This window comes from Puntigrus tetrazona, chromosome 24 (genome assembly GCF_018831695.1).
Source record: "Puntigrus tetrazona isolate hp1 chromosome 24, ASM1883169v1, whole genome shotgun sequence".
In the NCBI taxonomy this organism is placed as follows: domain Eukaryota; kingdom Metazoa; phylum Chordata; class Actinopteri; order Cypriniformes; family Cyprinidae; genus Puntigrus; species Puntigrus tetrazona.
In genome coordinates, this window is record NC_056722.1 from 16255549 (window position 1) to 16282104 (window position 26556).

At 37.5% G+C, this 26556-nt stretch overlaps 5 protein-coding genes across 6 annotated transcripts; 1 reads left to right on the forward strand and 4 right to left on the reverse strand.

Annotated features, from left to right (window-relative positions):
- Positions 1-272: 272 nt before the first annotated feature.
- zfx (zinc finger protein X-linked) lies at positions 273-8465 on the forward strand. 2 transcript variants are annotated; one of them, XM_043226362.1, is made up of 8 exons: positions 279-722; positions 2029-2127; positions 2219-2536; positions 3153-3305; positions 4471-4608; positions 4693-4827; positions 5161-5313; positions 5906-8465. In XM_043226362.1, exons 2-8 carry the CDS (start codon positions 2061-2063, stop codon positions 7138-7140), a joined length of 2199 nt encoding a protein of 732 aa, XP_043082297.1. In that variant the 5' UTR covers positions 279-722; positions 2029-2060; the 3' UTR covers positions 7141-8465. The 2 variants fall into 2 exon arrangements, with proteins under 2 accessions (XP_043082298.1, XP_043082297.1); XM_043226363.1 differs by lacking the exon at positions 4471-4608 and having other exon boundaries at positions 273-722.
- LOC122329791 (lipocalin-like) lies at positions 8293-9981 on the reverse strand. The gene is made up of 6 exons (XM_043226366.1): positions 9815-9981; positions 9351-9490; positions 9173-9252; positions 8992-9105; positions 8813-8914; positions 8293-8731 (listed from the first exon to the last, which is right to left on the reverse strand). The coding sequence occupies exons 1-6, from the start codon at positions 9908-9910 to the stop codon at positions 8712-8714; spliced, it is 552 nt and encodes a 183-aa protein (XP_043082301.1). The 5' UTR covers positions 9911-9981; the 3' UTR covers positions 8293-8711.
- An 842-nt stretch (positions 9982-10823) lies between these two features.
- c8g (complement component 8, gamma polypeptide) lies at positions 10824-15063 on the reverse strand. The gene is made up of 7 exons (XM_043226365.1): positions 14783-15063; positions 14449-14585; positions 13486-13556; positions 11877-11984; positions 11668-11769; positions 11556-11585; positions 10824-10916 (listed from the first exon to the last, which is right to left on the reverse strand). Exons 1-7 carry the CDS (start codon positions 14951-14953, stop codon positions 10906-10908), a joined length of 630 nt encoding a protein of 209 aa, XP_043082300.1. The 5' UTR covers positions 14954-15063; the 3' UTR covers positions 10824-10905.
- Positions 15064-15133: 70 nt separating this feature from the next.
- Positions 15134-17541, reverse strand: msrb2 (methionine sulfoxide reductase B2). The gene is made up of 5 exons (XM_043226367.1): positions 17190-17541; positions 16472-16569; positions 16278-16354; positions 15934-16081; positions 15134-15799 (listed from the first exon to the last, which is right to left on the reverse strand). The coding sequence occupies exons 1-5, from the start codon at positions 17302-17304 to the stop codon at positions 15695-15697; spliced, it is 543 nt and encodes a 180-aa protein (XP_043082302.1). The 5' UTR covers positions 17305-17541; the 3' UTR covers positions 15134-15694.
- A 167-nt stretch (positions 17542-17708) lies between these two features.
- Positions 17709-26525, reverse strand: armc3 (armadillo repeat containing 3). Its single transcript, XM_043226360.1, has 18 exons — positions 26424-26525; positions 25224-25276; positions 25027-25144; positions 24763-24888; positions 24607-24675; positions 23898-24073; positions 23457-23651; positions 23120-23303; positions 22230-22382; positions 21999-22107; positions 21656-21905; positions 21331-21467; positions 20342-20510; positions 20134-20234; positions 18809-18907; positions 18534-18728; positions 18296-18458; positions 17709-18101 (listed from the first exon to the last, which is right to left on the reverse strand). Exons 2-18 carry the CDS (start codon positions 25269-25271, stop codon positions 17901-17903), a joined length of 2493 nt encoding a protein of 830 aa, XP_043082295.1. The 5' UTR covers positions 25272-25276; positions 26424-26525; the 3' UTR covers positions 17709-17900.
- Positions 26526-26556: the final 31 nt, after the last annotated feature.

Below are 26556 nucleotides of genomic sequence, written 5' to 3' on the forward strand. Positions count from 1 at the left end.
TGCTAGTTTTTTTAATAAATGTTAATAATTATTAAAAAGAAAAAAAAAGATTGTTGGCCTGTACCTAATGTTAGATCAAACTGACGTGTTCCAATGTTTATTATAAAAAGACAAGAATAAAAACGTCAAAACATTGGGTCAGTAACCGCGCACGCACTAAACTCTGTAAATCTGCTACTCAGCAAATATATTCAACCAAAACAATTCTCCTAATACGACTTTATGGTCATTTAAACAATTTTCTATGCATAAATCCATAACTGGCTAATATCCCGAGCTCGCTAATCATTCCGCATCATACGCCTTTCACGCGACCTCAAAATAAAGCCCACAGATACTCCCTCGCGAGCGACTTCCAAACAACAGCAAAATCATTCGTTTGGGTTTTACTCGACGCGGCCTGGTTTTAAAACCGCCAGCGCGCAGAGAAAATAGCGTTCGCGGGCCTGCCAAAAGAGCCGGACCGCGGCCACCTGTCTGAGACTCCTTCCGCATTTTCCTGCGGCTCCGAGGCAGTGACGTGCGCCTCCGAAGGCGGCGTAATCTCCGGCGGAGCTGGAGGCTGCAGCGCCGCGGAGCGCATCAGACTCGGCCCCTCCCCTCCGCGCTCCGCGGCGGCCCGCCCTGCTCACACAAGAGCCCCGTCTGCGCTCTGCCCGAGTCTGGGGGTGGGAGACGGAAACCCGTACGGCCTTGGAAACAAAACAAAAAAATTACGAAAGGTAGGCCGCCGTGCTTAACGCAGTACGAACGTTTATATTTGTTAGCATTAGCGTCTGCTGCGATATTTTGGAGCGCGCGTGAAATGCGCGTTTATCTGTTTGAGAGATTAACGTCGTTGCAATGGCGCGTAGGCCTTTGTTAGCACCGAGCCGCGGCCTTCAGAGGCCTAGAGTAGGCCGCGGAGACGAGCCTCTCAAGACCCGCTTGACTGATCCGTCTGCTGCTTCACGTAGACGTTTAGATGCTTTACGCAAACTATAACTGTGTTGCAGCTCATATTTAGCGTCATTGTTCGTGCGTTTAAGTGTACATTTATGAGATTTGACAAATTATTTTAATTTATTCAAAATGGCGATGATCGCGGAAGGGGGCGTGTCCGGTTATTTATAAGAGTGGGCGGGCGTCGTGCTACGCCCTTCTGACCGTCACCTATGGGAATAGAAGCCTCAACTCTACATTACAGTATCAGATTATGGGATTCATGAAAGCTTGTTTGCCTTACAGCTGCTGTACTGAAAGTATAATAAGGTCATTCTTATTGTGTAGTTATTTTAGCTCTGTAGCTTGGAAAATAAATTTGCTTTCAGAAATACTCACTTGTCACAGTCGTGTACATAGATGTATTAATAATTTGGCTATTTAAAAATATTACATTTAATGAGTTCCGTTCCAAGACATTATGTTTTCTTTTATGCAATATAAAGTTACATTTTCTGTTTATTTTCATGTTATGGCCTATAACTGATATTAACAACTAGTAACATTCATCACAGTTTTGTCAAAAAAACATAAAACTGGTGCTGTCAAATGATTAATCGCATACAAAATTAAAGTTTTTGTTTACATAATGTATGTGTGTGTACTGTGCATTTGGGTAGATAACTAAATCATTAACTGAAATGGTTTAAAATGTTGCTAGTGAGTTTAGGCATCACAATATTATGATATAGGGCGGATATTAGTTTAGAGATATGCAAAAGCTGGCATTTAACTGTGTTATCAAATTTAAATTAAATACTTTAATATCCTAAAATATATATTTTTCTGCAATATATCAACACATTAAGTGATTAGGATATAAAAGTGTACTGCATAAGCAGAACTAAATATTTTTAATCTGGTATTTTATCACTTTCTTTTAAAATGTTATGTAAAATTCTAATTTATCGTTTAATCCTATTGCAAGACAGTTCTAACAAAGTATTATATAATGCTGATTTATGCAGTGAATCTTGCACAAATTATACTTTCATGTCTGCATTCTGATCTGACGTCTTTATCTCCTTTTGCATGTTGTTCCCATAGGTCTTATATTATGCAGATGACCGGCGGAGACAATGGATGAAGATGTAACGGCTCTCTCTCTCCATTCCCATGAGCCCAAGATCATATTCCATGGGACAGGTAAACAAGCAGCGACTGATGAAGCCCTTCAGATTGCTGCTTTATGAGTGTGTTGAGACTTATGTGAATTTCTGGGTTCTTCTACATGAAGAGGGCGATGGAGAAGACGACGAGGTGGTGGTAGAACTGCAGGAGTCGGTTCTGGTGTCTGACGTGGAGGGTGAGAAGATCGCGGTGCACGACCTCGCTCATGAGGAGCTGGTCATCCAGGAAGCTATCGAGGATGTGGTGGCGGAGTACGTGCCATGCACAGATGAGGACGAAGAGCTTGGCACCATCGCGGTGGAGACCTGTGTGATGTCGCCCGATGATGTGGCTCTGGAGGAGGAAGGACTGCAGGTTGATGTGGTGACTGACGCTCAGGTACAGGAGGATCCTGACACCTGTGGAGACTACCTCATGATCTCTTGTGAGTGGATTTAGCCCATCAGAACACAACATTTGTTGGAAAGGATCTGTGGGTATTAATGAGTCATTGTTCAGAAAGTTTCTGTGTTGCTTGACAACGGTATGAACGGTTGTTTGGCACTTGAATCCAGTAAGATCTAGTCATTTTAAAAGGATTCCAAATGATGGTAAAAGATTTCCTTGTGTAAATTTCGCACTGGGTTTGTTTATCCATTGCTGTGTTGACCAGCAGAAACAAACCTTTGTGCTTCGTGCATAGCTACATAGACAATAGACTATAGACAATGATTTTTGTTTGTTTGGTTGGTTTTTTTGTCCTCAAAATATCACCCAAATGTTACTATTTGACACATCTTGTTGAAAGATTTTTTTTTTCTCAGATCATGATAATTTTTTTATTAATTAAAAAAATGAACAAAACTTAACGATTTTTTTAAACAAGTGTTTTTCCTCAAATTACTGTTTAAAGCAGTTTAAAGCTTCCACATTGTGTTAAAGATGTGGTAAACATAAAGCATGATTATTGCTTTATTCTTTACACCATTTAATGATACAATATGCAGAATGCAAGAGCGTTGTTGTTGCTTGTTTGTCACCATCTGCTTGTCTTATTTCAGTGGATGAGGCTGGAAAAGTGGTTTCTGATGAGGATGCTAAAGTTACTATTGAGGGCACTTTAGAAGACCCAGATGATGTGGAGAAGGATGATGAGGGTCAGGAGGTCATCAAAGTGTACATCATCAAGGCACACCCAGAGGAGGAAGACTTGGGTATGTTGGGTACTGTCCTTAGGTCTGCAGTGCAATGTTGATCTTCATTACATAATTTATTTCAAAGACATTTTATTTTAGTGTGTAGTCCGTTCACTGTTGGCAAACATAAACAAAGGCAGCTGCGGAAGTAAATCTGCATCGTTGATCTTTTCGAGCTTTCATTTGAAAAGAAATCCTAATTTTCTTTAATTGAAGTGAAACAATTGAAAGAAATGTGTTTTCTTCAATACGCGTTGGCCAGTTATTGGCACCCCTAGACATTCTTATGAGTAAAAATATCTCTGGAGTAATTTCCATTCATATTTACATTTTTTTTTTTTTTAGCTATTTGTTACTAGTAACTAGCATGAAATTGTCTGGCCATGACTTTCTGTTTTGCAGGATTATAAATGTGAGGAACACCGTCATATTCTCTTAATCATCCATCACAAAAATTGAAAGCAAAGAATATGTTTCTGATGTGCGGGACAAGGTTGTTGTGCTTCATAAAATAAAAAGTGGCTGTAAGAGAAGAGAAAATTCCACAATCAAGGCAATAATTAATCAACTAAAATGTTTTTAATTGTCGTAGTGTTCAAAAATAATAACAATCAAACAGCCCCCACATCACACTTTGTTTGGAAGGGTTTCAAGAAAAATTCTTCTAGCTCATCCAAAAACAAACTCTAGCATATTCAGTAGTCAGATATGACTGAAACTTCAAAGGGCACTGACTTTTGGCAGCAAACCCACCAGATTGGTTTAATACAGGATTAAAAAGTAGCCCATGCCCACGGTTAAATATACAGCTGGGTCTTTAATGTTGTTGGCCTGCTTTTGGGCATCTTGTTTAGACGTATGGCATCATCGATTCTCTCATATATCAACAGATTAAAAAATCTAAAGCTGTCTACCTCTGTTAGAAAACTTATAATGGGCCATGGTTGGATCTTCCATCAGGACAATGATCCAAAACAAACATCAAATCAACACAAAAAAAGTCGCTACACACAAAGTGAAGTTTTTGTCATGGCTGTCTCAGTCCTCTGACCTGACCCCTCTTTTTTTTTTTCTTTTTTTTCTTTCAACAATGCAGATTTATTTTCACAGCCGCCAAGGGTGCCAATATTAATGGAGGGCACTGTATATATTTGGTGTTTATAGATTTATGGATAATTTACAGGAGGCACTGTTGACATAGGAGACTCTGAAATTGATGTAGATGAAACCGTGGAGCTGGTGGATTCCTCTGGAATGCCGATAAGAGAAAAGATGGTTTACATGTCAATGCATGAAGCCAGTCAAAACCAGGATGACATCAGTAAGTCCTGTTACTGTTGGTTTGTTGTGAAAGTGTTTTCTTCTAATGATACTATGTTTGGTTTTGGGTTTTTTCCTCAAACAGATGTGGCTAAAATCACAGATGAGGTGTACATGGAAGTGGTTGTGGGGGGTGAGGACCCTGGAAATGCTCAACGGACAATTGACAGTGCATCGCTCAGCAAAGACTTCATGCCTGTGGCTTGGGCAGCTGCTTACAGTTAGTCAAACACACACGTTTTTTTTTTATATTCAAAAGTTGCATTGTGCAGCTTTTTCCACAATCGCTATTTATTGCAATCTGTGGGTTATATATAAAGAAATATGCTTATTTACAATTATTCTCCTTAATTGTCTCCGAAGTGAAATTGATGGTAATTTATTTAAATTGATAAATTGAGAGGTTTTCTTATTGACTTCATGTCAAAACCCAAATTCTTCACTGAGATGAGTTATAGTTTAATCGAACATTTTGTTATCCACATGTCTCTTTAATTTGCAATGCAAGATCACTTCTCATTATAGCCTTTAAATATGGTGTAATGTGTGTCAGGTGGGGAGGAGAGTGAAAGCTGTGAGAACAGGAATGGAGCAGCGAGTGCTTTACTGCATGTAGATGAGTCTTCTGATATGATCGAGAGACTCGGCCGCCAGCGAAGCAAAAACAAGAGCAAAAAACGCTCTGAACTTCGTCACATTCAGACAGGTATATCCTTTCTTCATTTTAAACATGATGAGATTTTCATAGGTTTAATTATATACATCCCATTTTATTTAATATTTGTTACATTTATTTTTATTTAAAAAAACGAATGTAATTTTGAAAATTTTATTTTATAACATTACTGTTTTTTTTTTGTTGTTTTTTTTTTTTTTTTTTTTTTTACTGTATTTTTGATTAAATGCTTTGAGTAAAAGAGACTTAGGCCCAATCCCAATTCTATTTTAAACCCCTTCACCTAATTCCCCTTAGAAATGGGACACACTACTACACTGTTACATGTCATCATATGTCTTCTAGCTTCCACTAATCGTGCAGTCAGTTAATGTTTATCGTTAACAAACTTTAGCATTTTTTTCACAAACATTTCTTTGAATATCATGACCGTAAGTATAAACACATAAGCATAATGATTACTTTTCTTTAATGCCAAAAATTAGCGGCCATATTGCTACCTTCCCCTTATCCCTACCAAGACACCCCTACCCCTTCACATGTTGGGGTAAAGGATAGAAATTAGGCCTTATTTTAAAAGCATATATATAATAATTATTTTGGTTTCCTTTTTGAACTTCAGCAATCATAATTGGACCCTACGGGCAGCCTCTTACAGTGTACCCTTGCATGCTATGTGGGAAGAAGTTCAAGTCGCGCGGTTTCCTCAAGCGCCACGCCAAGAATCACCATCAGGATGTTGTAAACCGAAAGAAATACCAGTGCACGGACTGTGATTTCACCACTAACAAAAAAGCCAATCTCCACAACCACATGGAGATCCACACCCTCAGCAGTAAAGCCCCATTTGAGTGTGAAGTCTGCGGTAAAGAGTTTCACCAGCAGGCGGCGCTGTTCTCCCACCGTCTGCAGCACCACCACCGAGAATCCAAGCTTCAGATCCCGCCACCCACCACCAAAATGCACAAATGCAAGTTCTGCGAATACGAGACGGCAGAACAAGGACTTCTAAACCGACACCTCCTCGCCGTTCACAGCAAAAATTTCCCGCACATCTGCGTGGAGTGCGGGAAGGGCTTCCGGCATCCTTCAGAGCTGAAAAAACACATGAGAACGCACACCGGCGAAAAACCGTACTCCTGCCTTTACTGCGACTACAAATCGGCCGACTCGTCCAACTTAAAAACGCACATTAAGACCAAGCATAGCAAAGAGATGCCGTACAAGTGCGACCGCTGTTTCCAGACGTTTGCCGAACCCGAAGAGCTGTTAAATCACGCACTGACACACGAGGAGGCCAAAACACACCAGTGCACCCACTGTGACCACAAAAGCTCCAATTCCAGTGACCTGAAGCGCCACATCATTTCGGTTCACACCAAAGACTATCCACATAAATGCGAAGTCTGTGGAAAAGGCTTCCACCGGCCGTCTGAGCTCAAAAAGCACTCGGCCGCTCACAAGGCGAAGAAGTTACACCAGTGCAGGCATTGCAATTTCAAAATCGCTGATCCGTTTGTTCTCAGTCGGCATATTTTGTCAGTGCACACCAAGGAGCAGCAGGCCTTTCCTGACAAAAAGTCTCTTAAGAAGACTTTCGGACTCGGGGCTCATGGAGGTAAGAAAATTTTGGGAGGTGCCAGTTTGTCCAAGGGTCACCGGGAGCGGCGGGTGTACCAATGCCAGTATTGCAACTACAGCACGGGCGACGCGTCTGGTTTCAAGAGGCATGTGATCTCCATTCACACCAAAGACTATCCTCACCGATGTGACTTCTGCTCGAAAGGCTTCCGTAGACCGTCGGAGAAGAATCAGCATATAATGAGGCATCATAAAGACCTAATGCCTCCCATGTGACCTTTGCAATCAGAAAAGCTCTGTTCTGATGTAGCTGTGGCCCTTGGAAAGCCAAGGCCTTTTGGATTCTTGATAGTACAGACAAGCTGAAAGTACAAGAAAATAGAGAGGAAAAACAACCATCTAATGTGTCCAGTTGCAAGTTACACTGCTCATCTATGTTCTAAAGACACCAGTTTTTGTTTTTTTCTTAAGTTTAATTAACCATTCTTGATCAGCTGACCAATGCAAAAATAGATACTAATCCATCAAAGGTGGATGACGTGCCGTGAAGATTTATGTTGGAGCATCTGGTTATAAATTTGAATTATGACTCCTTTATTACATGTTACACGAAACATGTTTGAACAGCTTCGGTGATTGTTGCGTGTTTGTGCACATGTGTTTACAAGTGCAAACATTTTGGGTATATGGGTAAGGCCTTCGAGACGTCCGTTGTCATTAAACTACGGTGCTAATGCTTTATTGACCAGCTTCAGATGAGCAGAATGTCTAATTAAAGTGAACTGGAAAATGCCATGACTGCTAAAATTTGTTTTCATTTGAGGGAAAAAAACTAAAATTGCTGTTCAGACCAGATATAGGCTTTTGGGAAACCCATCTTTGATTTTGTTTCTCTGAATGAAATGCATAAACAACAGTGGTGCATTAATTTGCTAATATAAGCTGTTGTTTAATAAGGAAATTTAATATAATGTGGGACATGGTTTCTTGGTAATATTTCCAATGAAAAAATCATATTGCAAAACGTACTCAACTCGCAACAGATCTAGAGGTTTAATCCGAGTGTGCCGACATTAAATCAGGCCAAAAGTCGGGATAATCTAAATTAATTTTAATTTAGACTCTAGTATGATTGTGTATTTCTTGAATGTGTCCAGCTGGCTTTTGGTCTGCTTGTTGTAAAACTCACCCATGAATTATTATTATTATTATTATTATTATTGAGACATTTAGGGTAAATTTTATTTTTTACACAGATACTGAAAATGTATAATTTGGAATAAAGAGATTCTAAAAAAAGTTATGTTATGTGTATATGAAATATTTGTAAATACAGAAGTAATAAACAGTATTTTGTGTCCAAAATGTTTTTTTTATTATATTTTTTGATGAAATGCAAACGGATAATCTGAATAAATCACACCAACATTTGTCATTTGTAAACCAATTTTAATCTAACAGCAGTAAACAAAACCACCAACAAAATGGAAGCGCTGTTCATAAAAATTAGTTCACAAGAATGCCAAATCAGTCATGAAAGGCGTTTGACATTTACAGGAAAAACAAACCTTGCATCAATACAGAGTTGATTTTTTTTTTTATGCATTATTTGGATTAGGTAATACTTTGCCATTTTGTCTGCTGTTTTGAGAGATTCATTGAATAAGCTCTGTAGTCGCAAATAGGTTTGTCATCATGAGCACAACATAACTGTAAGGCAAGAAGAAAAACTGTTTCCATGCAAAGAAAATGAAGCAGACAGAAGGCCATTCACATCTGTTTTAGGTGAAATGATCGGATGAGCTGATGGTGTCTGTCTTTCTTGGTCTTTTTTTTGGTCGAGATGCTTAGGCCACTGAGCATTCTCCTGTAGAAAAGCAAGTATAAAGTTAGCAAAAATTTCACCAATATAAGTGACATTGACGATTAATAAAACCTTTCAATGTACCATTTGGTGGCAGCATGGCAATGTTTTCCTCAAGGATGCCGGAATCCACAGAAAACGTCCTGAACTTCTCCTTCAAGTCATCAGAGATTTCTGTGGTACGACCTGGTAACGACACATTTAGTGTTTTTCATCCAAACGTTTCAGTTAAATTGTGGTATTTGGACAAATCGAGCTCTTACTGTAGAGTTTGTTGAGAACCTCAGAAACATCTCCCTTGGTCTTGATGGTGTGAATGAGAGCATACTCATCAAACTTGGCATCAACCACACGCATGTCGTTATCATTTCCCCAACCTGAAAACAATCGAGTACATTTAGGCCAAAGCAACAATAATCAAAAAAAAAAAGCAAGATGACTTACGCTGGCTGTGGAAGACAAAACGTCCTGGAGTCTCGGTTTTCTTGGCAAGGTGCGTCATTCTCCAGCAGGAACCATCACTCCTGAGAAACCAATGAAGCAATTAAAGTTATTATTTTGTTATTATGAGAACATTTATCAAAACTCTTCTCTATTGACATTAAAGCTAGCTTGAGCTTACTTGAGATTGGTATAACTAAGATCAAGGTCTCCTGCCTCGGTAGGCACTATCATGGCAGTTCCCATCTTCATGTCATCCTTGTGACTGGCAAACCATTTTGCATTTGTAGCGAAGCCAATGAGATACCACTTTCCTCCCATCTGCAAAGAAAATAACAATTTTTGACCAAAGCTCTTAAAAAACAATTTCAAAATGGTCTTGAACTGTTCAAAATGTGCCAAAGAAGTACATATTTGGTTCCCGAAAGAGCCTTCACTTATTTCCTACTGTAAAAAACATATTAATCATCGAAAGAAGATATTTCTACAATGAAGAATGAAAAGGTTCCATGTAAGGATCATCATGAAACCATTAATGGCATTAAATATTCCAAGAATATTCATAAAACTAACTGATAACGCATAGATGCTTTAATATTTTACTGTAAAACTCCAAGGTAAGTGCCTTAGATTTTAGATTTTTACCTTTTCCAGGTCGAAGTCTGTCATGGGCATGACATCAGCAGAAGCGAATACTGCACAGAGCAGAACGCACAGCATCTTCAATACGACGGTCGTCATGGCTGTAGAAGTGTAGGTTCTCTCTCTGTATGCAGTTCAAAAGGCAAAGTTGGCTGTGTAGAGGAGACAAAGGCAGCCCCTATTTTATCCTCAAATTTGAGCTCCCCCCAAACCCTCCTTCCTTGAGTCCCTCCCACCTTGGAAGTCAGCAAGAATGATAATTACAGCCGTTACACAACTTGCAACATGCGCGTGTGGTTTTTTCCAGGTATATGTGGGTGTTTGAGGGTATTTTTTGATGCTTTTAATGACCCTGATGTCCCTGTTTGGCCTTCATGAAATACATTTTTATTATTGCTCATCCATGCTGCATTTATTCGACCAAATTACAGCAATGCTGTAAAATATAACGATTCAAAGCAACTGTTTTGTATTTTAATATACCTTAAAATCGCTTTTTTTCTTTTTTACCTGTGATGGCAAGGCTGCATTTTCATTCTTAGAGTCTCTTAACTCAACACTAAATATAAGAGCCCTTGATGAATAGAAAGTTCAAGAGAACAGCATTCTTTTGAAACAGAAATGTTTTAAGCTCTTGTGCAGCCTTTCGTTTCTGTGTTAGATGTTTTTCCATGAGGCACTTTTTTTAGGGTATTTTGTGGAATGTTGCATATATAACATGTTTACCCCTTGTGTTGTGTAACTCTGAAAGGGGTGGGCAGGCAGAGTCTTGTTTTGAGAGTTACATCACAAACCACGCTAACTTCATGAAGATGCCTTTGCCTTTTATTTTTGTCACATCCAGAATTGCTTGAGGAAAATCACCACTTTCAATACTTTCAATACCCAAATAAATAAAAGATCGATGTGCTTTCTTCAATACCTGTTGGTAAAGGACATGCGATGCTATTGTTCTTGATCAAAAGAAAATGTAATTTGTAAAACAAAACTTTAAAATTAAACACACGAAACCTGAAAATTACTAAATAACTTTATTGGTGCATTTTTAGAACAGAGCTTTCTCACAGCGCTCACAAGATGCTGGCCAGTCAGTCTTAGGTTAGATCTGGTGGACAAAGACAAAGACAGATAGTGCTGTTAGGTAGTTGGGCAAATATATATTAATAAAATATTACAAAATATACAGTTTCTTTGTATTACAAAACCTAATTTAAGTTATGCAAGTTTAGCAACACATGCCTTTAAAACAGAAAACGTGATTCTAATAAAAGCGTGAGACGCACAAATGGCCGGATTGGCTCTTTTTGTAGGATGAAAAAAGTTTGTCAGCCAATCACGTAATGTTGCCTTTAACACCAAGCAACGGCACGGGAAAATCCGATCTATTAGAGAATCGGTTCCGCTAAACGATTCACATGATTCAGTTCGTAGAACTTTTCGCTTGGAATTTTACGTGTTATTGCACATAGTGAAATAAGTAATCAGTTGAACATTTTACGATTCTGTATTCGAACACTTTTTATGTTGTGCCAGTGTTTTCTATTACTGACTTAGCGAATCGGTTCATTTGAATCATTAAAAGGTACGGTTACAAAATGACTCGTGCGTCAATATGTCATTAGAATCAGCTGTGCGATGTTTAGAATGTTATTAAATTACTTCACAATGTACATGTAGTTCTGTAAACGGCAGTTCATGAAACATTAAGCCCATGTATAAACAAACGAATGTAACTAGCGCTTACCCAGGACCTTTTCTGTGGACTCGCAAAACCCTGGAAAAGAGTGTCGAGTTAAAATTATAATAATAATAAAAATAGTATTTATCAGCTGTGTTAAATGTGTGCATTGTCTCACCATAGTCAGGATACTGGAAAATGACGTCCAATCCCAAATTAAATGTCTTTGCACGAAGCTCAAATTTATCCACTATATTATCAGGCACTTCACTGGAACGTCCTTTGAAACAATAAAATCGATGAAAACACTGCACTTTTCCACCATGGTGCTGTTGTGACACTAAAGAATGGGCTTGAGAAGTTTAAAATAGACACTAGAACACCTACCATACAGTTTCATGGTAATTTTCCCTGCTCTTTTAAAAACCAGGGTAGCATAGGAGCTGTAGTCTGTCTCGAGCACCATTATGTCCACATTCTCAGCAGGTCTCTTACCTGCATAAGGAATTTGATAATACTGAATACAAAGATGAACATATGTTTAAGAATATGTTTTATATTATAAACAATAAAATGCAATTATAGTAATAAATATGGTTGTCAAACTTAGTGGCGCTCTCTTATGACACCTGAGTGATCTTGATGAAAATAAAAAATATTATCTATATAGCAACATTTATAGACTCATCTGCAAATATGTTGCTGTATATGCAATGTTATACATATTCTAAGTGCGTTTCAAATGTGTTTGTCAATAGAACCACTTTATTTTAGTGTCCTTCAAATTAATTTACATTAATTTAAGTAATAACACTTTTAGCACGTTAATAGATATGACAATGTCAATGCATTTCTTCTTGACTATAAGAGCCTGGTATTATGGAGTCTTACCACAAGCCTGTGTTGAGAATAGGTCAAAAAATAGGCTTAAATAAATGAGCATGCAGCACATGTGGGACCTTTTGATTTCTGTCTATGACAAGTTGCAGCTGTGTGACTAAGGAAAATATTGTATGAGTGAGTAAGTGGCAACTGACTTAATATTATTTCACTCTGCATTCTCTGACTAAACTCGGATCTGGCGATTTTGTGATTGAGAGAACGGTGCTGGTCATGCAGGACCCTAAGTGACACTGGGTCCCTAATGAACGAATACTTGAGAGTATGGAATGATCAGTCTTAATTAGAAATGCAATCTAAATTTAATGATGACTTAAAACTGGAGTCAGATTAAACACTGAGCTAGACTAACAGGTGGAGCTGGGGAAGGTGGAGCGTTTTAGATGAACTCTAGTGAATGCCAAGCAGCCTTTTAAATGTAAAGCAAGCTTATAATCGGTTTGTGCCAAGTAGTTTAACGCTGTGAATAACATGAGTTTCCTTTAACGACCCCTTCAGCCTGCCATTCTAGCAGAGGTGTAAAGTACTTGAGTAAATGTGACTAAATACTATATTACAAAGTATCTTTTCCGGTATCAAAAACATTAGCAACTTTTACTCTCTACTTCACTGCATTTCTGAATGAGTATCTATTCTTTACTCCACTACTTTTGAAATAAGTGCTGCAGTTACACCTAGATTTTCTGCAGCAGTTTATTTATGCTACAAAAGATATGATATCACAGAGCACTGAAAGTGCTATATCTTTAATATCTATATTTATAAATATCTATATCTATAAATTTTACCCTTACTAAAACTTGTCATAATCATATGCCTATAAGTAAGGGGCACGACTATTTGAGCTATTAAACTGTTTTAATGCATACTTGCCATCAGAACTGAGTGTTTAGAGAAGCCATTGTATATTTAATATTACTCAGGATTTTTTAGCTTTTCAAACCTTTTGTTTAATTAAGTCTTTAAAATGACTTGTGAAGATATGAAATGTATTGATTGTTAGATGGTTTGAATGACTTTCAACCCTCTAATTGTATTATTCTGTTCTACATATTGTCTGTTGGTCAGTGCGGCTCCGTTGGCACCAGATACCTACCTTTGAGAAACAGTAGACCCGGGGTATTTGTTCTCATGTAGCTCTGCTTGATTTCCCAGCATTCAAAATTGCTAACATTGGGATGAAGCACAATAGATAAGCAGACAAAATAAAAAGCATTATATATATATATATTTCTGATTTAAATATAAGTGGAAATGTTCACATAAAAAATATACAGCAAGCTGTATCTTGACCATTCAATGCTTTTGCAAACATCAGCTGTAGTTATATGAGCTTATACAATTTGCCAAAGGGGATTTTCCTAAAGTTGCATAAGAAATCATGGTCTGTGCAGTTTATTAGGCAAACGCTCACAATATGGTATACCATCGTCATATTTCATAAAAACTCAACATACTGTTTCAGAACGATTGATTTATTAGCTTTTTACTGCCATTTTACTGAACTTGTAATTCCTCAAAAAAAATCTTGAATCTTGACAAAAAAAAGCTGTCTTTCCATGTAGATTTAGACAAACAACACTTTTAAGTGCTTTATCTGTTTGTCTGTAGATTTTCACCACTGTAGATTACTATTGATATGTTTAAAGGCCGTTTTCCTATTTTTCTCCTAAACTGAGCCCATCTCCACTTCAGTAGCACCTGCACCAAACTTTTTTGATTAGAAGGTTTTTACAGAGGGGATGTTCGAATGTTTTGCTTGATTTTAAACAACATTTATTATTATTTTATATTTTTTTCCATGGCTGTAAAAGAGCAATAAAAAGAGATAAACTTTTACCCACTAAACTGTCTGGTGTCCTTAAAATCTGGCTTTATCCAATGTTCAGATTGTTGTTCTAGAATTATACCCAGCATTGCAGTTCTTAATGTAATCAATAACCAAGGAAGTATGGTGATATCTGTGATTTTCAACTCAGGACTTCTGCCCTCTTAAGATCTAAAGCGTCAGCTGGCCAGTGAGTAAAATGCTCCCCCTTGTGTCTGAAACAGTACTCACAGTTTCCTCACAGTGCTCACTGACACCCTATCACTAGTCCCACTCCAAGTGACAGTCGTGCTCTCCACCTTGAAGCCGCTCTCCTGGAGATTCTTACACCGTGAGGCCACAGTAAGAAGATACCACTTCCCATCCATCTAGAGACAATGGGTTTTTAATCAGTGTAAAATCACAAAGCGTGGTCTGCCATCTGTTGAAACAGCACTGGGCAAGATTAACGGCCTTTCGGTATGAACAATACAAGTTCACTCGTAGCCTACTATTAGTTTTTTTCATTCAGTGTGCCAAAACGAATTAACTTGATTGCTATGACATGAAGGATGTTGAAATGTACCTGCTTAATGTTGAAGTTCTGAGCCGGAGCTAGTTTATCAATAGCCTGTTCTGCCTCGGATTTTTTTGGCCTCGGTGGTGTTGGTTTAAAGCGCGCTCTTCGTGCCTCGGCAGGCTCCCAGAAACCGAGCCACGCGAGCATAAAGAACAAACGCAGCCAGAAGCGAATCATGAAATCTTTTTTTCTTTTTTAACCACTAAAACTCTTTATAACCAGTCCTCCAAAACAGCTCTGTTGGAAGTTTGCTAATGAGAGCAAGTCAGCTGTCCAGTGTTGCCAAATAGAGTTTAGGATGATGACCCTCTACTCAGGTTTATCATTAACCCGTCAACAAACACACACAAACACACATTTCTGACAATGTTCATTTTAATGCAACCTGATTTACAATCTTTTGTTGTTGTTGTTGTTATAAAGTGCGCATCATCTGATTTTAATGTATTTAAAAATACATGATATAATGCAACATTACAGTGCACAAGAACTTAATCACACTTTCGTGCGAGATGTTTAGTCAAGCTCACTCTTAAACACAAAGATTTTTATTGCCATCTGGTTCCAATAAGATACTTTAACATCTTTTCCAACAGGTTCTTTACACTGGAAAGAATTCTTCAGAATTTTAAAATGCTCTTTGCACTAAAACAAATTGTTCTTTTAAGAATTATTCATTGAAAGGTTCTATAATTAATTAAACTGCCACTGCTGCTGCTGCAAAAAAAAAAAAAATTAAACCTTCATTTTTAAGAGTGCTCTTCATAAAACACAATCTCCAAATGTTTTTTCCACCATAAACATTGTAAACTGTAACTCATAGCATACCACAGTGAGCATGTTATTCAAATGCTATTTGTTTTCTTCATTTGCATGGAATAACTGTAAATGCAGAGTTTTCTGCTGGATGTCTCTACATTATTTCTCTCTGGGTTTAAAGTTTAGAGCAACGCTGTTGATGCAGAAACGCTGGCCAGTCGGATCTGGACCATCTTCAAAGACGTGCCCGAGATGGGCATCACACTATAAAATAAAATGACATGTTATAATGGTGTCCGACAAGCTGAAAAGAAGAGTGGAATTTTTCCTATTTACATCGCATGTTAGCAAACAACACAGAGCAGGGTTATGGACTGACATTATTGTCCTGTACTCACATGTTTGCAGATAACCTCCGTTCCCGTGCTACCGAGTGAGTTGTCAGGGCGACGGACGATGTTGGCGTGACTCTCGTCTTTTTCCCATGTCCCATGAGCCTCGCAGAAGGACGGCCAACCAGTTCCTGAATCATATTTCGCCTCTGAGCTGTTGGAGCAAAATCGTATTCATAATTTGCGGGTTTTAATTGATCATTTATGATAATAGATTTGTAATGTGTATTATTTATTTCATATTCGTTTTATGTCATTTTGTTACTCTGCATAAATGTAAAGTGCCTTTGAGGAGAATGACACAATTTTATTTGTATTTTCATTTAGGTTTTCTTAAAAACACATCTTACCTAAAAAGAGGGGAGTCACAGCAAACACAGTGGTACATGCCAACCTCATTGTGATTCAAGTATATACCACTGAATGGCTATAAAATAAAAAAGTGTAGCTACTTATTATGTAGTCTATGTATCAAAGTATCCAGAAGATTTTTGGAGTTCCCAAATGAGCTACTTTAAACGTTATTATTGCTTTGTTGACTTACCACCTCTGTGCCTTTTTCTCTTGTAACAACATACTGTTCTGGAGTCAGCTTCCTCTGCCAGTCTGTGGACTGGTCATAGCGGGTCAGGGACTGCAGACCTGTATTAACAGCCATAAACGCAATATGTTTTGTTCCAAAGCTTAAGTCTTAATAATGGATAATATAAAAAACAAAACAAAAAAATAGTGTTTTATTTAGTAACAATGTGACATTATATCATATTGGTCTTCTAGTATCCCTTTAACGATCAAAGTTAGTTTGTTTATGACATCATTGGCTAAGCAGTGACATCATTTCTGCAAACAACTCAAACATGAATTTGAAGAGATTTCTCAGTATTATAGCATATCGTAATAATATTAAAATGTATATAATAAGGTCAAATATACTACGTCTAAACTTGTACACATGCATTTCTTTTTATTTTGAGTCATTTCCAGCGTTAATGGTAAGATTGTCATTTCTTTATTTTTTACTTATTTATGTGAACATGCACCACAGACATTTTGGAGGCCATTCTCAAAAGCCAACACAGTTTGAATAATCAGGTCACGCATGCATGTTCTGAGCTACATGACTAGAATAACTGCACTTTGCACCGACTTACAAGATAACGAACTGCGCAAAATTTAAATAGCACTTAATACAATTACAATATAAAGAATATCCTGAGGTACTTAATTCGTAGAAACAATATATCGAGGATACAAATCCCTACCCGTTGAAGTAGACACCAGCCGAATCCCTACAAATATCCTCTTATGAGGTAAAATTGATTTGACAGTCGCTCCGTTGGAAACGATAGAGGAGAAGCGAATTAGAAAACGCGACATTTTTGTCGACGTATGATTTCATCCGGTGACCTGACTTTCTCCACTATTAGTTCACATAAGCTGCCCCAAAAGACTGAAAAGAAGCTGAATGGAGCTGAGTGGTCCGCATTCCCCCCCTCACAGCTCGAGCAGCGGAAACCGGTCACTGCTCGGACTGTATGGGTCACGGTCGACTGACTGAAACCGATTCAACTTTGCACCTCTTGTCACTGAACCGACCGCCTCGTGCGCGTCGACGTTTTTAAAAATGTGATTTTTGTGTTCCTTGTTTTTTGTCTTATCGGAACGTTTTCGCTCTTATCATATTTCATCTCAGACTTTGAACTTCATGCTGGAGTGAAACGTCAACCGTTTATTACAATCGGATATAATGCAATGTAACTGAGATTTGACCAGAATTCACATCATTTTCATAATGCTTTATTAGAATTCAATTCATTTCACTTTTGACAGAGTTGGCTATAATAAAATATAAAGTGATGCATTAACCAGCTGACCCTAACATCAAAATGAATGTAAAAAAAAACAAATATTAATAATCTGAACTATATGTACGCGTGTGTCTGTATGTGTGTATACATAACACAATATTGCTATTAAATGGTCTGATATGCTAGAGCCGCTGGTGAGTTGCTTTTCATGAGATTTCCAGGTTGATGCATGAGATCTATGATATAACATTCGGGCTGAGAGTAACCATAAGTTTTCTTTGGACTGGTAATGAAGATTTCGTTCCAGGCACGGTTGTATTCTCCTCTTACGAGACTGCAGTTCAGCCCAACTCGGTCTGCAAGAACCTAAAATCGATGGCAAATAATCACCTTAGTGGTTGATTTAGTCTTTTCAATATATTATTGTTATTGTTGGATATGTGGTTACATCCTGGGTTTCACAAAGATACTGTCAGACCATATTTTTAAGATAGTCAAGAAGAAAAAGGGTTCTGCCAATGGCACAGGGTCTCTGGAGCACATAAGGATGCATAAATTACCTTGTAAAGCAACGCTCTATGAAAGTAGGTGCCTTTTTTTATTTTTCCAATGGGAACGATGTTGGAACAGGCTTCAAATTTCAACTCGCTTATGTGTAGTTCCCACAGAAAGTCATGAAGCTTCTCTGGCTGAACCTGGCCGCCCATTGCATCACACACTAACCTGTGAAAAAAATCGCATCACTTGTTGTTTTTAAGCAATGTGGAATAAGGGATGACAATAAGAAAAAAAACTCACTTGGCCAAAGCCGTATACATTTTGACCACATCCTGAAGTGGTGAGATGGATTTAACTGCCTCTTTGACAAGGTTATAAAAAGCAGCGTCATACGGTAAGCTCCATGCTTCATCCACCGCCATCTCTGGCTGTGGCTTATACTCATCCTCATCCTTTCTTTTCTCATCGTCTTTGTGACCCTTTCCCTTCATTTTACTTTAGAAAGAGAAATGAGAGTGAGAAAGATGGTTTACAAAAAGCCTGTCTTTTAGTAAAAACAACTTACGCACACACACCTTGGTGTTTTGCTGCTCCTTTTGCTGCTCAAAACAGATGAGGCAGTAGTTTCTGTTGGACTATCTTGCTTACGATCATCTGGTTCCTTGGTAATGAATCTGACAGAAAAGGTGGAAAGAATTTGTATTTTTTTAAACCATAAATGATCAGTTCACCCAGTAATGAAAATTTGCTCAGGCCCTCCAAGATGTAGAAGAGTGTGTTTATTCATCATATCATATTTGGAGAAGTTTCGTATTACATCACTTGCTCATAAATAGATCCTCTGCAGAAAATGTTTGCCGTAAGCATCCAAACACAGTCCAGATCCCAATAATACACAGGCTTTATGTTTGGAAAAGACCAATTCATCATTCAAATATTTTGAAGGCTTAAGTTGTAGCTGAATCATGAAAGAAATATGCACAGATCAAGCACCATTCACAATCTAAAACAGTGCAAAACAGACTTTTATTGGTGGAAGCATTATTATGGATTTATACTGGTGTATTATTGTAACGTTTTTATTAGGTGTTTGGATTCTAACGCCATCCATTCAATGCAAAGGATCCATTATGAGCAAGTCATATAACGCTATATATCTATACATTTCTTCAGGTGATGAAGCTAATCTAAATCTTTTAGAGCCTGAGGGTGAGTACATTTTCAACGAATTTTAATTTTTGGGTGGGCTATGCCGTTAACATTCACTATGCAAATCCATCACAACATTTCCTAGAGCTGTAGATCAAATAACCTTTGTGCTAATTTGGCATTTGACAAATTTGGGTGATAGATCTGAATCCACAAACCCCAACATTAGTGCATCAGAACAAACACAAAAACAAACATTTAAAGCTGTCAAGCAATGTTCTGTTTGTAATTTAGAATCTTTGAATGTAATTAACTTGAACCGAGCATAGATTGTGTTGCTTGGGCCTCAGTGGCACAATTCCCATTTATCCTGTGGGATCTGTGGGCCAGATTCCCGAGCCAATGCATGCAAAAGAATTCCCCTGGGGAAATTCATCTATCTACATCTATCTGTTGTGCAACAGAGGTATTTAATATTCAAGTGTGCTGCTGTAGAACTAATGGTGTGGAAGAGGGCAGGCTCTGAAAGTCTTTATTCTCTACAAAGAGCTTGTTTTCTCTCTGAAGCGAAAAGAGATCTAAATACTAGTGAAAAGCGCGTTTAGCGTGCATTTGATTAAATGTGCCATTAAAATGACTACTAATGCACTAAATCAGTGAGGAAATTATTATGTGTAGAGCTGTTTGATACAATGTTTGGGCAGAATCATGTGGCAGTAATTTAAAAACATGACCCTTGGCCTTAACATACTGATCCGGGGATTTCCCATTCACTGCTATAGTGGCTCGACGTCTGTTGACAACTTGTTTTGATATTTCTTCCAAGGTAAGAACCTGATGACCCATTCTTATCTGTAGAAGGAAGAAAAGAAAGCAAAGGCAAGGAGAGATTGGCTGATGTGTGCAACTTCAGGGAGTGGGGATTTATTTTGGGTCTTGAAAAACATTCGTATTTGGACCTGTCCAGGGTCGTAGAAGCCATCTGTTGTTATATCGCTGGCTGACAGGTGTCCTGTCAGACTATACTTCAATGATAGATTATTGTCCAGAAGCTTCTGTAGTGCCAGTTCACTAAATTTGTTGTTACGATTTGGTGACAGGTTGATTTCCTGGAGTATCTCCAGAGCTCTGTAAGATTGATAGCAACAAATCTAAATGACTGAACAATCAATGAAGAGGCCCTTAACCAGCCAAAACATCTGAATCAGTCTCTCAGGAACACGCACTGGTCTTATTTCATCCTCAATTCAAAAGAAATACATTAAGAATTCAATACATTAAAAAGCCCTATTATAGCACCATTAGGATTTCATCAATATTAGTATTTCTTTGTGATATTATTTTTTATAAAAAAAAATTGATTATCTTGATTCTGATATAATATGGTGAAAAATGTTAAGATGCTGATTTATTATTAAAGCATATAAATCTAAAAAATGTAATATAAAAAAATCTAAAAATGTATTTAAATTTAATTGATTACAAAAATACTGTCATTGGAATATAATGGAAATTTGTTAATGAGAATACTGTGATCATATGCAGGAATTAAACGTTTGGAGGAAAATATGTGTAATTGTCATAGAAAATAATCACAAGTGCAAAATCTTTTCCCAAAAAAGGCTTCATTCTCATCTATATATCTGATACTTGGGATTTACTGCCATCTATTGGTTTTTGTTTTTTACTTTAACAGTTAATTTCACAAATGCTACAAACATTTCGAGGCTATTAAAATCTTTGCAAGTCAATTATTTATTTATTTTTAATATTTTTATTAATGTATTTATTTTCCCTAAATACAAGGCTCATAAGTTTGAGAAATGGAAAGTTGTCTTCTATATTATGTTCATATATTTTGATATATGTTCATATATTATATTCATATACTTTGAAATGTGATTTTTATTGTGGGACATTTAGAGTATTAAGCATAAAACATGCTTACCCAGCATTACACAGTTCTAGAGCTGTTATTTCATCATTTGCACACACATTAATTGCCCAGGAAGCATTTCTCCGAATTTCAGCATTGACAGATTTGAGCAGTTGAACTAAAGGGGACAGGCCTCCAACATTTCTCAACTGCATTAAAAAAAACAACAAGCAAAAAAAAACTATTATCAGAAACTGCACATGAAAGTACAAAAATATCAATATTCATCCTTCACACCCACTGATCCAGAAAAAAGTTTATTTTTTCTACACTTAGTTTGATGATAAGCTGTGGCGATTGTGTAGACCTTTGAATTTGACTTGTAGTGCACTGTTACCTCCATCCTGGCCTCTGCATCACAGGCCAGTGAAGCCACAGCCTGCGTTGCACTGATGAGTATGTTATTATCAGTGGAGTGTAGCAGCTCCACTAGTGCTGGCATAGCTTCATGGGCCAAAATGCTTCTGCGCAGCTCCTCCTGCGATGCCATGTTTGTCAAGACTGATGCCGCATACACAGCTGCTCCTATGCAGCTGTCCCGCAGCTGTCGCACCAAGAGCTTGTCACCCTCTGCATCATGTACAGCACTGAAAAAATCAAAAAGAAAGGTGCATTACTATAGAGTTGTGCAATACTGTATTAACCACATAATCTTGTTGCATTTCCAAGTTTTGACTCACTAAGCATTGAGATTGCTGTCGTTGGTCAAGCTGGACAGGGCCTCTGCTGCAGCCATTCTCAGTTCACTTCCTTCACTGTTCAGCAGCTGCTCAATGGGCTTGATCGCATCTGAAATGTACAGACACATCAGAGCTTTAATGACACGAAAGGAAAAGAGTGATCATTTTGACAAAACTAAAGTCAAATTAAATTAAAAAGGGAAAAAAAATGCTTAATGTCAGTGAGATTACCCAGATTTCTGAACGTATCTCTGCTGGAAGGGTTTTTGCTCACTGTTCCCACAGCCTGGCATGCAGCAGTGCGTACGCTTTCATTCTCCTGCATGAGAAGGTCAGCGAGGGTCTTTTCTACATTTTGTTCACGCAGAATTTTTCTGTTCTCACCTTTATGGAGAGCAAAAACACAATAAAAAACTTGGATTGTTATACAATTGTATTGTAAAAGAAAATCCTGTTCTGTCTATGCTTTATTTCAGTTTCTACCAGTAGACACTATTAGACAAAATAAATTTCACTGTAGAACTACACCTGAAAGCTAAACCTACATGTATCCTCTAAACACTAATTTGTCCTCCTAATGTCCTATAAAGGTACTTAAAATACAATAGGTCCTCTTAAGGTACTTATATAGACATTAAAAGTATTAATAATTTCCAAATACAACTATAGATCCCTAAGGCACTAATATGCAGACTTAAAGTTCTAAAAATGTCCTCCTAAAGCACTAAAAGTACAAATATGTATGACAATGCAACCTTTAAATATATATATATATATATATATATATATATATATATATATATATATATATATATATATATATATATATATATATATATTAAGGCACTCATTTGTATATTAGTAATATATCTTCTTAAGAACTGCTAATATGTCCTCCATTTACATAACAGTCACCGTTAAAGTACTAATGTACTCTCACTAAAACATTTTTTGATTCTTTCAACATTTTCTCACCCACATGTTGTTCATGTTGTCCAAACTTGTCTGACTAATAAAACACACATAATATCTTCTTCCAGGTTCCTCAATCAATTGATTGACAAGCTGTTTTTGCAAATTTAGTCAAAAAAGAACAGAGAACTGAGGGTTTTTTTCCATACCGCTCTGTGCCATCCTGGCTATGGCTTTAACTGCATTAGCCTGCGCTTCAGGCAGTGTGGATGTGCCAACAAACTGTAGTAGCTGTTCCAGACCACCCATCGTCTGAATAAGCTGCATGGACTCGCTGTCTTCCAGACAGTTCGAGATAACCCTGAGAGCCCCCTCGTGCAGGTCACTAAACTCCTGGGGAGAAGACACGGCTGCTATTACTGCTCAATCACATGTTGCTTGATTTTTTTGCTTGATGGAAAGTTTGATTGCTTGTAATTAAGGTGACTAAGGAGCAGTTTCTAAAAGTGCTCATGAATAATTCAGACGGGAGAATAATTAGTCTACTTTGGCCCCAAGGATCTCCAGGATTCTGTCAAAGCCCTGTCCATTCCTAAAGGCCAGGCGGGTTTCACTGTCAGTGGTGATGTTCTCTATGGTGCGCAGGGCAAGTTGTTGAATAACTGGGAACTCTGAGTGTAGCAGTTCTAGAAGTGGGGGGAGTCCATTTAGTTGCTGTACGGCTGCTCGATTTTGAAAATCCTGAGTGTGCACAAAGAAGAAAAGAGCACAAATAATTGATTTTAACTGTATCCTTCTGCTAGTCAAAGAGTTGTGTTTTAAGGATGATCGAATATCTATGGCATCGTTCAAAATGCTAATCATTTCAAATCCAATTTTGGTCTAACAATTTTGTTTTGTTAGTGCTGTAAAATACCACCCTGACCGATGCCTTTTAGTCTAATTCACAACAGACCTTCTGTCCGACTCGGACATCTGTTGTCTTACTTGTACAAGATTAAAGATGCACTCCACTGAATTTTTCTTCACATCAGGGTCCGGGCTGTATAAGAGCTGAATGAGTGGTTCAAGCCCATTGTGCTCAAAGATCTGGACCTTGTAGCAAAAGTCCACTGACAATGATGCCAGACACAAAGTGGCAAACTCATGGACCACAACATTCTCTGAGGAACAGAAAGTGAAAGGTGAGGTTTGTACAAAAAATAAATAAATAAAAATAAATCCTAAAAAAAACTTTATGTACTTTATATATATATATATATATATATATATATATATATATATATATATATATATATATATATATATATAAAGTCAGTCAGTTTATTTAATAACCAAATCAAATAAAGATCAAAAATACAGTGCAAGCAGAAATATTGTGAAATTTTTACAATAAAAAGGTTTTCTGTTTAATGTACTTTAAAATATATTTGTTCACATATATCTGCATTTTCATGATTGCAGTATTTAGTGTCAAATGATGCCTTTTTTTAAACTGCTGCTCTGCCCATTTTTTTTTTTTTTTTTTTTTTTTTTGGTTCAGCAAGTTTATGTCAAATGAATAGTAAAGTAATAAAGGCTCTTTTTTCTCTCTTTCTATCTATGTATTTATCCGTCCTTCTCTCTTTCCATCTATCTATATGTGGGTGTGGGTGTGTACTAAAATTGAAAATGAAAGGATAAAATGTGCCATTACCCTCAGGTGATAGTTTGCTGATGACTGCAGGTATTACATCCAGCTTCTTCAAACGCTTTTTAACTTCATCTGTTTAAATATGACAGCTAAAATAAAAACTCCGTTGCCGAGCATCCTTTGATTTACCAGCAGCTCCTATTTTTATACCCTACGTACCGTTAGAAGCCACGACGCCCAGAGCCATGACAGCATTCTTGCGCACAGTCTTGTCCTCGTGAGATATGAGACGAGAAAGCGGTTCAATCGCTCCCAAGCACATCAAAGAACTCTTATTCTCATCACCTAAAAATATCAACACAGCAGCGAAACACACATCGATCGATAAAGGAGAACCACACAAGGGAATATAGCGAGCACTTACCTCTGCAAAATTCTCAGTGACCTTAAGACGATGACTACGAGATTAGATGACACTGTTACCTTTTTCAGCGAATTTGTGGAGGGCCTCACAGGCTTTTGCCAGCACCTCTTCTTCGGGAGAGCTAAGCATAAGCACCGCCGTCGCTGCTGTCTTGCTCTCGATAGGTAAAGGGTCGAACTGAAAGAATAGGCGTAAATTAAAGTTATTGAAAAGTTGTGAAATGTTTCAGGAAAGCCTTGGTAAAAATTTCTCTCACCACATCTTTCGAGAATGACTCTGCCTCTTTCTTGACTTTTTTCCCCATCTAGCCTATATACAAAAAAAAAAAAACATTTAAAAACGAATACAGAACGCATTTCAACAAGATGAATATTATCATTGAACAGTCTAGAATTTGCTTCCTACAAAATTTAATAATAAGCAACGTCCAAAAAACACATAAAATACCAGCAACGCTGAAAGCTGTGTGTGTTTGGGTTTCTGTTTAGCTTGCTGCTGTTGCTAGGTGACAGGTGTAATTCTCCATTTCACCTGTAGGTGGGGCAAAATCCCTCCCAAACACGTTTGGTCATTTATTTATTTGTTTGTTTCAAATATGTCGGTCATGAACCGTTAGGTGGCTCTGACGTAACCGTTTTTTTAAATTATACGCAAAATAATAAATTATCACAAGAAAAAAATCTGAAATAACATTTTATTTGACGGTGTCCTTGTTACACGTTACAGGTACTTACTATTATAACAGTAAAATATTACATTGAAGTACCCCTAATCCTAACCATAACCATGTAGTAAGCACATTTAAGCACACTTAAATGTATAATTACACTGCAACAAGAACCCAGCGTAACCCAGCTTTTCTATAACTAGTAACACAAACAGCAGTAAACGTCATCCCCATAAAAGATGTAATAACCACTAAAACTAAAGTTTTGGATTTAAAAAGTTATTTTCCGAAAGCGCTATGCATTAAAGAAATACATATTCATGTCATCATTTCATTACATGTCAATACAATTTTATTTAACAAATTGAGCTATTAGACCATTCGATAATCTTGCAGATGCCGTTGTTGACAATGCTGTTGGAAAATAAATGTGTCGATCTCATATTTCCTCCATCTAAGATGACATTAGCTGTCACTGGATCAGGACCTTCGGATGAGAATCATGTCCAGACTCACCCACCCACTCCATGTTTGCTTGCTGGAATGAGGAGCATGTTCAGCAGTAGGCTGATCCCGCCTGGGTGTAACAGGCAGCGCCATACAAAGTCATCCGTACCATAAGACTATACAACAAACACATCCAGAGGCTCCGTGGAATTTGGTGGTTAATGCGTTTCTAAAGTACAGTTAAAATGCACACCTATCTATCTATCTATCTATCTATCTATCTATCTATCTATCTATCTATCTATCTATCTATCTATCTATCTATCTATCAGCGCTTTTTACCTTAGTGCCAAATCAAATTTTCTTTGTGCTCGGCTTTTCCAGCCATTCATCCTTTTTCCCTCTGAATCAAGCTCGACCTCAATGAAAATAAATATTTGCTTTATAAATCAAAGCGTGTGCGTGTGCGCGCGCG